Source organism: Toxotes jaculatrix, chromosome 10 (genome assembly GCF_017976425.1).
Source record: "Toxotes jaculatrix isolate fToxJac2 chromosome 10, fToxJac2.pri, whole genome shotgun sequence".
Classification (NCBI taxonomy): domain Eukaryota; kingdom Metazoa; phylum Chordata; class Actinopteri; family Toxotidae; genus Toxotes; species Toxotes jaculatrix.
This window is the reverse complement of record NC_054403.1, coordinates 621,144-634,624: the sequence shown is the minus strand read 5'-3', so window position 1 is coordinate 634,624 and position 13,481 is coordinate 621,144. Positions and strand designations below refer to the sequence as shown.

The 13,481-nt window shown below is 45.3% G+C and overlaps 1 protein-coding gene across 1 annotated transcript; it reads right to left on the bottom strand.

The window, feature by feature from the left end:
- Positions 1-590: 590 nt before the first annotated feature.
- Positions 591-12,435, bottom strand: LOC121188638 (protein NLRC3-like; the record flags this gene model as incomplete). The annotated part of the gene is made up of 10 exons (XM_041048474.1): positions 591-618; positions 704-1,217; positions 1,355-1,401; positions 2,485-2,658; positions 2,926-3,099; positions 8,761-8,934; positions 9,376-11,179; positions 11,345-11,573; positions 11,736-11,814; positions 12,356-12,435. Coding segments are annotated over 10 exons (3,303 nt in total), but the record flags the coding sequence as incomplete, so codon positions are not given.
- Positions 12,436-13,481: the final 1,046 nt, after the last annotated feature.

The window sequence follows — 13,481 nt, the reverse complement described above, 5'->3', positions numbered from 1 at the left end:
AACTCGGGCCCCCCGTAACCCCCACCTCCACCTCCCACACCAACCCTGCCCCCACCACCACCCCCTTCCGCCTCCCGCACCACCCATACTCTTCACATCTCCTTATCTCTACACTTTCCTACTATCTGCATCACCACTCAGTGTAAATTATGTTCATAGCTTTCTTCTTTATATAGTGTACTTACATTACCAGTACAATTCATCTCTACCTGTATACTTGTACATACATTTAAAGGCATAATGTATCTGTATAGTTTTGTTCACAATAACTATTTAACTGTACATTTTGTCCATAGAATACACATCTATATATATGTTGATTGTATATATATATATTTCTGTCAACTGTAGATACTTTATATCCTGCACTTAATGTCATATCCTGCACTTGCTGCTTTGCACTTCTGGTTAGATGCTAAACTGCATTTCGTTACCCTGTCCTTGTACATGTGTAATGACAATAAAGTTGAATCTAATCTAATTTAATCTAATCTAAAGGACTGGAAGAGGAAGAAGTTTACAAGGAATCATTTAGAAGAGTTTAACAAATAAACTGCTTTAATACATGAATCTGAAAAGGTGTGTGTGAGTGAAAGAGACAGACAGGTACAGACTGAACTATATGTTCGACAGTGAGAGAGTTTCTCTAACAGGAGGAGACTCTCTCTGCTACACTCTACATAGAGACACTGAGGAACCAGACCACCAGAACTGAAACCCAGGATACAGAGGTTCATTGAATGTGGTGTTGAAGGTGTAGAGGTGGATCAGTGAGTCAGAGGAGACTCTGTAGAAGGACAGAGAGCCAGCAGGACAGTCCACATACACTGCTACTCTGTCATAGACAGAGGAAGATGATGAAGAGGAGGAGGAAGAGACAGGTGTCACTCTGTTATTGTGCCAAACAGAGTAACGACCATCACAGATCAGACTCCAGGACTGATCGTTCTCTCCAAACACACAGTTTTCTCTGTCTCCTTTCCTTCTGATTCCTCTGTAACTCACTGATATATAAACCCTTCCTCCTCTCCACTCGACCTCCCAGTAACAGCGACCAGTCAGACCATTACTACACAGCAGCTGAGGCCATGGATCAAATCTGTCTGGATGATCAGGATATGACTGATCCTCCTCCACACGTGTCACCTTCCTGTTGTTGTCAGACAGTTTGATCTTTCTGTTTACTGTGTTTGTGTCGATGGTGAGTTCACAGAAATCTGATGGAGAGAAGAAGACACAACACAGCTGCAGTTATTGATCTATCACCTGATCATTGATTGACACTTGATGATGGTTGAAGATGGTTGAATGTGAGCTGCTTTGTTTTCAGGAATCAAATGAAAACCACACTTACACTTCCTCAGACCTGGTCTCAACCATTGGACTCCACCAGGCTCCACCCTGAAACGAGGAGGGGGGTCAGACCAGCACGTTCTCTTTCAGCATGCAAACATGGACATTACATGGCTCTCATACACAGATGCTTTGATTATTCTGTTCATTCAGCAAAGAGACAAAGGACCTGGAGTCCTTATCTTGGAATTATACGGAGCAGGGTGGTGACATGGAGGAAAGATTTCATCATTTGTCTTCTCCATTTGATGTCACTTTTGGTGTCAGACACAACAAAAGATCTCAGAATGATAAGATCAGGATCTCAGAGAGGTTCAGCTGGGGGACCTGGGGCTTCCACACTCAATCTGCATGTGGATAGATAGCTTCCTCTCTGACCGCAGACAGAGGGTCAGAGTGGGCCACCACACATCCACAGCCCTAAGCCTCAGTACTGGCTCTCCCCAGGGCTGTGTGCTGAGTCCCTTGCTCTACTCCCTCTACACACACGACTGCTCCCCTGTTCATCACAGCAACAAAATGGTGAAATTTGCAGATGACACTACATTGGTGGGACTCATCTCCGGGGGGGGGATTCTGCCTACAGAGATGAGGTGGAGCGACTGTCAACATGGAGCAGGGCAAACAACCTGCTCCTAAACACCTCAAAAACCAAAGAGCTCATCATAGACTTCAGGAGAAAGAAAACAGAGATCACACCTTTAACCATCAATGGGGACTGTGTGGAGAGGGTGGCAGACTTCCGCTTCAGGTACAGGTCAATAAATGCAAGGACAAACAGACTCAAACACAGTTTTTATCCAACTGCAATAACAACCCTCAATACTGCAAAAAAATAATATGCAATACTCTGTTTTTAGGCAATGATTTGGTGTGTATGGCTGCGTGCGTATGTCTGTTATGTATGCTGCTAATGTTACTATATGTTCTATATGTTTTATTTATTTATTCTTTTTAATTTTTTTTTTTTTATGCACTGACTGGAGAGCACTTTAAATTTCGTAGTACCTGTGACATTGACAATAAAGATCTATTCTATTCTATTCTGTCATCAGCTGTGACACACTTAATGTTTCCAGCTCTTCCTCCTCTATCACACACTGTCTGTGGCTGCAGCAGGCCTCTCCATACCTGAGGGTGTCCAGTCTCCAGTGTGGATCCTTCAGTCCAGCAGACAGCAGCTTCACTCCTGAGTCTCCTGGATGATTGTAGCTCAGGTCCAGCTCTCTCAGATGGGAGGGGTTGGAGCTCAGAGCTGAGGCCAGAGAAGCACAGCCTTCCTCTGTGATCAGACATCCTGACAGCCTGCAGACACACACAACATCACACAGGAACCCTCTGTCAACACCTGCTGGTCTGTTTTGTTGTTCTTTTTTGTTCATATTTTTGTTTTTGGTTCTAGTCCATTTTGGTCCAGGTTCAATGTATTTAAGGCAAATGATGAATAACTGTCTGAGTCTAGAAAGTTCTACTGAACTTACTTTGAACAATCCAACACAAGTTGGCTGTTTATCCACTGATGTAAATCAGATATGAGCAAATCATCAGCTAAACAGGTTGATTGATCCTGACCTGAGAGTCTCCAGGGTACAGTGTGGACTCTTCAATCCAGCAGACAGAAGCTTCACCCCTGGATCCTGCAGGTCATTGTTACTCAGGTCCAGGTGTCTCAGACTAGAGGACTGGGAGCTGAGAACTGAGGACAGAGCTTCACAGCTTCTCTCTGAGAGCTTACAGCTGCTCAGTCTGAAGAGGAAACAATGAAGAAAAAGTCAAATAACATTTGTGTTGAAAGGACAATCAAAGGAACAAAACTCTCAGTTTGCTCTGCAGCTCCCAAGCAAACTAACAGACCTGCATTTGAAAACTGGGCCAAACATCAAACACAGATTTGTTGAGTGAAGCAGAAATATCAGCTCTTTATCCACCTGCTAACCAATGAGGAGTTTCTACATTGATGATCATCTTTCATTGGCTCTGATTCAAATCCTTTCTGTTTTATTCTCAACAAGTTGGAGACATGACAGTTAAATATGACACCATCAGTAATAAACAGACATGTACAGTCAAAGCCGTAAGTATTTGGACAGTTAGACATGTTTTGTTCTTCAGGCTCTCAGCACATTGACTTTAAAATATAATAATGAATACTACAGTCAATGACTGCAAAGGATTTTACTCTAAATATTAAATCTGAGGAGTTTGTTTCACTTCATGTGTATTTGTCCAGTTACTTTTGAACCACTAAAAGGGCTGAATCTTCCGCACAGTTCTTTCTATACTGATGTCAACCTGCTCAAATTAAAGCTGAGACTTTAATTCATATTCAATGTGCTGCAGCTCAGAGGCTGAAGAACAATAACTGTCCAAATACTTCAGGTCTTGACTGTAACTGTGTTAATGTTGGTACCTGATTTGATTTAGTTTGAATCCTCTGATAAAATTGTTTATTAGTTGTCAGTACAGGGCAGCTGTGTCGCAGCAGGTAGAGAGGTTTGTCCATTAATCACAGTTCTCCTCCTGTCAATATCAAGTGTCCTTAGGCTAAAAGCCTCAACCTCAAACCAGCCCTGATGGCCAGACCAGCACCTTGTATGGTAGCTGGCTGCCATCAGTGTGTGTGAATGTGTGAATGAGAGGCAGCATGTAAAGAGCTGTGGGTAAAAGTCCTATATAAACACAGTTTTTAGGTTTAGTCTGTGAAATCTGAGTCATGATTTTTGAGTCTGAGGATTTTGAAGCTGAAGCTATCCCCATCATTGTTGAGTTCAGTTACCATGGTTACAGTTGTTTACTTGTTGATTCACACACTGACCATGTGACTTTGCTCTGCAGTTAAAAAACAGACTGACTCTCCTCAGTACATCCACTTCTCATTAGAAACTCTGAACCGCTCACCTAGCCTTAGCCTTAGCATTAGCATTAGCACAGCTACCTGTCCTCTCCACTGCACAGCAGCTGATCATTCAGAAGTTGACTGACTTAAATCCTCTTCAGTGTCTGGGTTTATCTTGAGTTGAGAAGCTAAAACGTGGGATAACGTAGTGATATTTCATTAGTGAACATCGAGAGGAAGATCTAGATGTTTGACTGTCCACATTAATCCACAACTTACTCCTTTAGTGAGACTTTATATTAAATTATTAGTATTAACTATCAGGATTATGAATTTGTTAATGTGTCCATTCATCTGTCAACCATTTTACCATTTCTTTTATACTGGTTGTTATATGTACTATATTTTGTTATAGTTCTCATTTCATCTTTTAAGTTGAACTCTTGGTGTCATACTGAAATAGTCATAGGCCTACATTTCATTGATGTGATATTAAAACTGACATGTAATCGTCTAAACCAGGGGTTTTCAAAGTGTGGGATAGTGAGCCTCCCCTGAGAGAACTCAAAAGCATGCTGCCCTCCCTTTTTAACATCTGTATGTTTTCAACACATTTTTTAAACACATTTTAACACCTGTATGTTTTCATATCTTCATATCTTTAGCAGCAGGGAGGAGCAATGTCTCACCAATGTTGTAGGATTTCCCCGCCTTTGCAATGCGTAACGCTACGCGGTACGATGCTTCGGTTGCCTTGGTAGTCACAGTGCCAAACGCCTTGATGACTTTCTTCTGTGACCGCAATTCATTAAGTTTCCGATCAAAAAACTCCCGCAGCTTGGTCGTTAAACTTTGGTGCTTGGTTTCAATATGATGCCGGAGTTTACATGGTCGCATACTGTCGTTAGCTAGCACCTCTTTGCAGATAACACACTGTGGCAGCGGAGCATCGTCAGGACCAATACACAAAAAGCCAAACTTTAAATAATCAGGGTCATACTTCCTCCGTTTTCTGCTCGCCCCAGACTCTGTGCCCTCTCTCACTTTCATTTGAGATACTAAAAATCGATCCATTTTGCCCCTCGATGTTTACACTCTTTTTCTGTCTTTTCAGGTTTATTTTTTCTCTCGCTGCGCCTCCCCTGAATCCCTCTGGTGGCCCCCAGGGGAGGCACGCCTCACACTTTGAAAACCGCTGGTCTAAACCACAGTATAAGCCAAATGAGTTTGTGTATTTCAGCCAGAGTTATTATATGTCAGCTTGAGAGAAAATAGACTAAAACAATCAAAGATTCACAAACTGTGAAAATCATTAGATATGGGCCTCTCTAAAGTCAGAATCAGATGAGTTTAAAGATGGCGGCGCGCATGGACGCAGCGGCCCCACGGGGACCCAGCGAGAGTGAAAGTTTTTTCTATACAAGACGCCCACCCGCCTTAACCTACGATCGAGAGACACTGCTAAGCATCAGAGCAAGGTGTGCTGAAAAAATCACGGTGCTTCAGCATAATTTGGACATTCTAAGCCAGCACGGTATCCTAGCGGAGACTACGCCGGCAGCCATCCGAGGAAGGAGGAAGCGAAAGCGCTGCGAGCGTAAACAAAAGAGGGGGAAGAGAGCCGGGATACACGCTAACAAAGGCTAACCCCGCCAGACCAGCAGTGCTGTCGCTCCTTCTCTTCAACGTTCGCTCCCTTGACAACAAGCTAGACGAGCTTCGTTTGCTGAGGACAACCCGCAGGGAGTGGAGAGACTGTTGTGTGCTTGCGTTCACGGAGATGTGGCTCCAGGACAACGTTCCAGACGCGGCCATACAGCTGGAGGGGACGACACTGTTCCGGGCGGACAGAGACACAGCAAGCTCCGGTAAGAGCCGAGGCGGAGGCCTGTGCATATACATCAACAGAGACTGGTGTATCAATGCCACGTTAGCCACAAAACACTGCTCTCAATTGGCGGAGTTCCTCATCGTGAAATGCCGGCCATTCTATCTGCCGAGGGAATTCACCAACGTGATCGTAGCAGTTGTTTACATCCCCCCTGGTGCTAACGGTAATGCTAACGCTAACGATGCACTCGGAGGGCTGCACAACGCCATCAGTGAGCTGTTGACAAAACACCCGGACAGCTTCGTAGTGATCGCAGGGGATTTCAACCACTCCAACTTAAAGACTGTGCTCCCCAAGTTCAAACAATGTGTGGACTTTAAAACCAGAGGAGAGAACATGTTGGACTTGGTGTACACAAACTCTCCCGACGCATACAGAGCGACCCCCCATTGGTCACTCTGATCACCTTTCTGTCATGCTGGTACCGGTATACAAACCGTTCCTGAAGCGCAGCAGGTCAGAGATAAAACACACGCGGATCTGGCCAGAGGGTGCAGCCTCGGCACTTCAGGACTGCTTCAGGAACACGGACTGGGAGGTCTTTTCAATTCAATTCGATTGAATTGAATTGAAAAGACTGAAGTGCGCTCACTTTTGTCAGCCAGAGACAAAGCCTTCAGGGCAGGGGACAAGCCTGGACTCCGCTCTGCCAGGACTGCGCTCTCCAGGGGGATCAAGGCTGCGAAACGCACGTACGCAGAGAAAATCCATCGGCACCTCTGTGACACAGGCAACACCAGACAAATGTGGCAGGGAGTCCAGGAGCTGACGGACTACAAGCCCAGGCAGAGGGTCGAGGACGACGACGCCTCCCTTCCTGACAGGCTCAACAACTTCTTTGCGCGCTTCGAGGAACCAAACCCGACAACCGGAAGGAGGGCCGACCCCCTACCATTTGTTGGGCCAGCTCACACCATCAGCGTAGCAGACACGTGGAGGATCCTGAAGAGAGTCAACCCACGGAAAGCAGCGGGCCCAGACAACATCCCAGGACGTGTGCTGAGAGACTGCGCTGGTGAGCAGGCTGAGGTCCTGACTGACATCTTTAACATCTCGCTCAGTCAGGCCACCGTTCCCACATGCTTTAAAACATCCACCATAGTACCGGTGGCAAAGAAACCAGTCGTCTCCTGCCTGAATGACTACCGCCCCGTCTCACTAACACCGATTGTGATGAAGTGCTTTGAACGACTTGTCAAACCACACATCACAGCCAGCCTCCCTGCATCATTCGACCCCCTCCAGTTTGCATACCGACCCAACCGTTCCACAGAGGATGCAATATCCACCACCCTGCACTCAGTCATCACTCATTTGGACCACAAAAACACCTACGCCAGAATCCTGTACATTGATTTCAGCCCAGCGTTTAACACCATCATCCCACAGACACTAGTGGAGAAACTCCTGCTACTCGGCCTGAACACCGCCACATGTCTCTGGATCCAAGACTTCCTGACCAAGAGACCACAGTCTGTTCGGGTTGGGAAAAACATCTCCAAATCCATAACGCTGAGCACTGGTTCTCCCCAAGGGTGTGTACTCAGTCCACTACTGTTTACACTGCTAACACACGACTGTGCAGCTAGAAATGAGGGGAACCACAAAGTTTGCAGATGACACCACAGTGGTGGGACTCATCAGGGCAAACAACGAATCAATGTACAGGGAGGAAGTAGATCACCTGGTGGACTGGTGTAGACTGAATAACCTGGTGCTGAACGTGGATAAGACCAAGGAAATGATCATCGACTTCCGGCGGACTCAGCCTGAGCACGCTCCCCTCAGCATCAGGGGCCACCCCGTGGAGAGAGTAGAGAACATCAATCTCACAGGACCTGTGCTGGAAGAAGAACACCTCAGCGATAACAAAGCGGGCCCAGCAGAGACTGCACTTCCTGAGGAGGCTGAAAAAAGCCTCTCTCCCCACCTGCATCCTCAGGACCTTTTACAGAGGCGTGGTGGAGAACGTCCTGACATACTGCATGTCCACTTGGTACTCCAGCTGCAGTATGACGGACAGGAAAGCCTTACAGAGAATAGTCAGGGGGGCAGAGAAGATTATTGGAGTTTCTCTTCCCTCTGTCCAAGATCTCTTCCAGAGCCGCTGCAGGAGCAGAGCTCTGTGCATAGTTAAGGACTCCTCACACCCTCTCCACAGATTTGTTGAACTGCTACCTTCGGGCAAAAGATACCGGAGCATAAAAGGCAGAACCTCCAGACTCATTAACAGCTTCCTACCACAAGCTGTTAGGCTACTGAACAGCTGAATCACCACCAAAGACAGCTTTAATGGGTGTTTCACCTGGCACTGGTCACTCTTATGCACAGCACTGGCACTTTATTGACAGTTGCTGCTTGACATCACAATTTTTGCACAATGGGCGTCTCGCAATATGTTGGGGGGGGTTGAGTGTGTTTCAGTGTGTTCATTTCTTTACTTCTTTAGTACTTATTTAGTATTTATTATTACTATTTTATTATTATTACTATTTTACTATTATTTTACTTCTCTATGTTGACCTTCACTCTCCTGACCCCAGGAAACGCTGTCTCATTTTGTCTGCACTGCAGTTGTATGTACAGCAAAGTGACAATAAAGCCTGATTTGATTTGATTTGAATTGATGGATTCAAGAAATATCTGCAGTCATTTCAAACAAACAGGCATTTGATCTGACCTGAGAGTCTCCAAGGTACAGTGTGGACTCTTCAGTCCAGCAGACAGAAGCTTCACCCCTGAATCCTGCAGGTCATTGTTACTCAGGTCCAGGTGTCTCAGACTAGAGGACTGGGAGCTGAGAACTGAGGACAGAGCTTCACAGCTTCTCTCTGATAGGTTACAGCTGCTCAGTCTGAAGAGGAAACAATGAAGAAAAAGTCAAATAACATTTGTGTTGAAAGGACAATCAAAGGAACAAAACTCTCAGTTTGCTCTGCAGCTCACAGCAAACTAACAGACCTGCATTTGAAAACACATTCACTTTAAAATATAATAATGGATACTACAGTCAATCACTGCAAAGGATTTTACTTCATGTGTATTTGTCCAGTTACTTCTGAACCACTAAAAGGGCTGAATCTCCCAAACAGTTCTTTCTATACTGATGTCAACCTGCTCAAATTAAAGCTGAGACTTGGCTCTTTAATGTAGGATCCATTATTTTAATTCAGATTCAATGCGATAGAGCTCAGAGATGATAAGGATTTAAAGAGGAGAGGAATTTATTTTCCCTCCTGCTGAATAAAATAGTCTTTATATGATGATGAATAAATCCAACTATCTATACACTTACAGAGCTTTGTTAGAGGCTTTGACAACTGGCAGCAGCTTCAGAAGAGCCTCCTCTGAAGCAGAGTATTTCTTCAGGTCAAACACGTCCAGATCTTTTTCTGATGACAGTAAGATGAAGACCAGAGCTGACCATTGAGCAGGAGAAACTTTATATCCGGAGAGTCGTCCTGAACTCAGGGACTGTTGGATCTGCTCCACTAGAGAACGATCATTCAGTTCATTCAGACAGTGGAACAGGTTGATGCTTTGCTCTGCAGAGGGAGTCTCTTCAATCTTCTTCTTGATGTACTGGACTGTTTGCTGATTGGTCTGTGAGCCACTTCCTGTCTCTGTCAGCAGACCTCGTAGGAGAGTCTGATTGGTCTGCAGTGAAAGACCCAGGAGGAAGCGGAGGAACAAGTCCAGGTGTCCATTTGGACTCAGTAAGGCCTTGTTCACAGCGCTCTGGTAGAATTGTTCTGGATCAGGATGGTCTCTGGACATTTCAAGCCACAGGTAGGTTAACTGTTCTTCTGACAGCAGATTGACTCCAAAGTTGATGAAGGTCTGATGGACATGAAGAGCAGCCAGAAACTCCTGAAGACTCAGATGGACGAAGCAGAACACCTTGTCCTGGTACAGTCCTCTCTCCTCTTTAAAGACCTGTGTGAACACTCCTGAGTACACTGAGGCTGCTCTGATTTCGATGCCACACTCTGTCAGGTCTGATTCATAGAAGATCAGGTTTCCTTTCTGCAGCTGCTCAAAAGCCAGTTTTCCCAGAGACTCAATCATCTTCCTGGTCTCTGGACTCCAGTGTGGATCTGTCTCAGCTCCTCCATCATACTTAACATTCTTCAGTTTGGACTGAACCACCAGGAAGTGGATGTACATCTCAGTCAGGGTCTTGGGCAGCCCTCCTCCCTCTCTGGTTTTCAACATATCCTCCAGAACTGTAGCGGTGATCCAGCAGAAGACTGGGATGTGGCACATGATGTGGAGGCTTCGAGAAGTCTTGATGTGGGAGATGATCCTTCTGGCCTGCTCCTCCTCTCTGAACCTCTTCCTGAAGTACTCCTCCTTCTGTAGGTCAGTGAACCCTCTGACCTCTGTCACCATGTCAACACACTCAGGAGGGATCTGATTGGCTGCTGCAGGTCGTGTGGTTATCCAGAGGCGAGCAGAGGGAAGCAGTTTCCCCCTGATGAGGTTTGTCAGCAGCACATCCACTGAGGTGGACTCTGTAACATCAGTCAGGATCTCAGTGTTGTGGAAGTCCAGAGGAAGTCGACACTCATCCAGACCGTCAAAGATGAACAGAACCTGGACCTCTTCAAACCTGCAGAGTCCTGCTTCTTTGGTTTCAGTAAAGAACTGATCAATAAGTTCCACCAAGCTGAACTTTTTCTCTTTCAGCACATTCAGCTCTCTGAACGTGAATGGAAATGTGAAGTGTATGTCCTGGTTGGCTTTGTCTTCAGCCCAGTCCAGAGTCAACTTCTGTGTTAAGACAGTTTTCCCAATGCCAGCCACTCCCTTTGTCATCACTGTTCTGATTGGTCCATCTCTTCCAGGTGAGGCTTTAAAGATGTCTTCTTGTCTGATGCTTGTTTCTGGTCTGGCTGGTTTCCTGGATGCTGTTTCAATCTGTCTGACCTCATGTTCATCATTGACCTCTCCAGTCCCTCCCTCTGTGATGTAGAGCTCTGTGTAGATCTGATTCAGAAGGGTTGGGTTTCCTGCTTTAGAGATCCCCTCAAACACACACTGGAACTTCTTCTTCAGAGTAGATTTAAGTTTACGTTGACAAACTGGAACAACATGTCCTGAATGAACAAACAAGAAACAACATCAATGACTGAGTCATAAAGAAAACATGACATGTTCATCCCCCTGAAGAACACACATGAACATATTTCCCTCCATGTCTTGAGATGTTAGTAAATGTCCCATTTGTCCATCATGTTGAATCTTTAGAGAAATCCTCTTACTGCTGTGCAGACAGTCAGCCAGCTCCTCCTGCTTCATTCTCCTCAGGAAGTTCACTGTGATCTTCACAAAAGCCTCTCTGCTGCTCCTCCTCTGCTCTTCATCCTCACCGTCCAACACCTCCTCATCCTCCCTCTGACTCTCTGAGGATTCTGGGTAATCTGGACTCACAACCTTCTGGATCTTCTTCAGCTCCTTCTTCACAAAAGTGACAATGTTCTCCTCCAGCAGCTGGAACAGAAAACTATATGAATGACACAATCAAAGTAAAACCATGGAGCCAAACATCAGATCCATGTTGGACACACTGATAATCCACTGCGCTAAAAAGTGCAGCATGGAGATTATTGTCAACACAACAGATGTCAAAGTAGTTGTTGTCCATGTACAGACCATAAATATGGAGTCCAGGTGTGTTTGATACTGCTGGGCAGACTGAGCACTGGGAACCTCTGAGCTCTCCTGGTCCACTCTGTGGAGGAATCATGAAGAATTAGCTCACATTATGTTTGCAGCATCTGTGAGTGTTTTATGCTTTGTACACAAACAACAGCTGCTTTTATGTTCTGTGGTGACTGTCCTGATTAAAGCAAACACTACTTTGCTGTGACATTCTCAATGAGAGGAAACAAGCAATCAACTCTGTACCTCATGACCTAGAGTCATCACAACAAGTCCATCTTTTAAATGATGAGTTTTAAGGACTCACACTGGGTTTGACAGAAGTCTCACCTCTGCTACAGGACACTAACACAAACACTGGAACTGGATAGGTGCTGAGTTACAGGGAGTTTTAGTTCTGATCTGAATGACACATATAAGAACATAAGAAGTGCTTTTCTTGAAAAGAGAAACATCAACTTTGCCACTAAAGCCTGTGTTTCAGCCTGATCATGTTTATATACTGTGTCATTCATGAAGCCTGGAGACAAAACACAATCACTTCATCTTTCATAGAAGACCAGTTATACAGGACTGCTGTCTGATACATTTTAAACTCAGCTGCAGCTCACTTCTTTGCAGCAGAGGGAGGCTGTCCTTTGAAATTAATGGAGTGACACTTTGACCTGTCACTCTTCATGGACACACAGCTGGGCTCAGGTACAGGGAAGTCTGGTCTCTGATGGATCCTGGTGGACGCACAGATTAAGACCATTAGGGACATGGGGACAAAAACAACATATCTATTATTCATACAGTGTTCTCATAGTAAAGAAGAAAATATGTAGTCAGTTGCAGCTCACTTCTTTGAAGCAGAGGGAGGCTGTCCTTTGAAATTAATGGAGTGACACTTTGACCTGTCACTCTTCATGGACACACAGCTGGGCTCAGGTCCATGTTCAGGTCCAGGTCCAGCAGAGTCTGGTGTGTGCTGCTGCTCTGGCCTTCAACACAACACACACAGAGCTTTATCATCATTTGAATAATGATGGTGCAGTGATGTGAGTGCTGAGCTCTGACATGGAGAAGAGTCATGGACAGTTAGAGATCCTCATCTCACCTCTGAGCTTTTGGTCTGGATCTCATGGTCCCCACACAGACTTTTTTAGGGGGAGGGGCTCCCTCCTCTCTGTCCTCACACTGATTCATGATGCTGAATTCATATCCACATCAGCTCACACACACCTTCTACCTTCATCTGGAGAGAAAACACAAATCATTCATCTGCACATCAACTGAAATCCTCCTCTCCATCATTTGTCCTGTAGAAATATCAGCTGCTCCTCCACTGATTGGCTCTTCTTTCCTCTTTCATATCAGTGTCAGTTGAATGCAGTCAGACAGCAGTGTGAGGCAGAGGAAGCTGTCATCAGCTGCTGTACTTCCACTGTCAGTCCACTAGATGGGGTCATGAAGCTGCAGTGAAGTGCAGAGCAGCACACACAGGATCCAGAGACGACCATTTCCATTCACTGACACACAGATGGACTGAGATCCACTGGTTTTATCTGACAATCTGTTTGTCTGCAGTGTTTCTGTAGAAAATGACTTGATGAAACAAGTTGCAGGTGATTATTCCACACAAAACAACTGAGACTCAGTTCATTTCTCCTCAATATTATTCCAGGGGCCCTTTTAGTTGGGGCCCCTGGCACTTTCCTGCCTTTTCTAATAGTAAAGTCTGAAATATATGAAGCA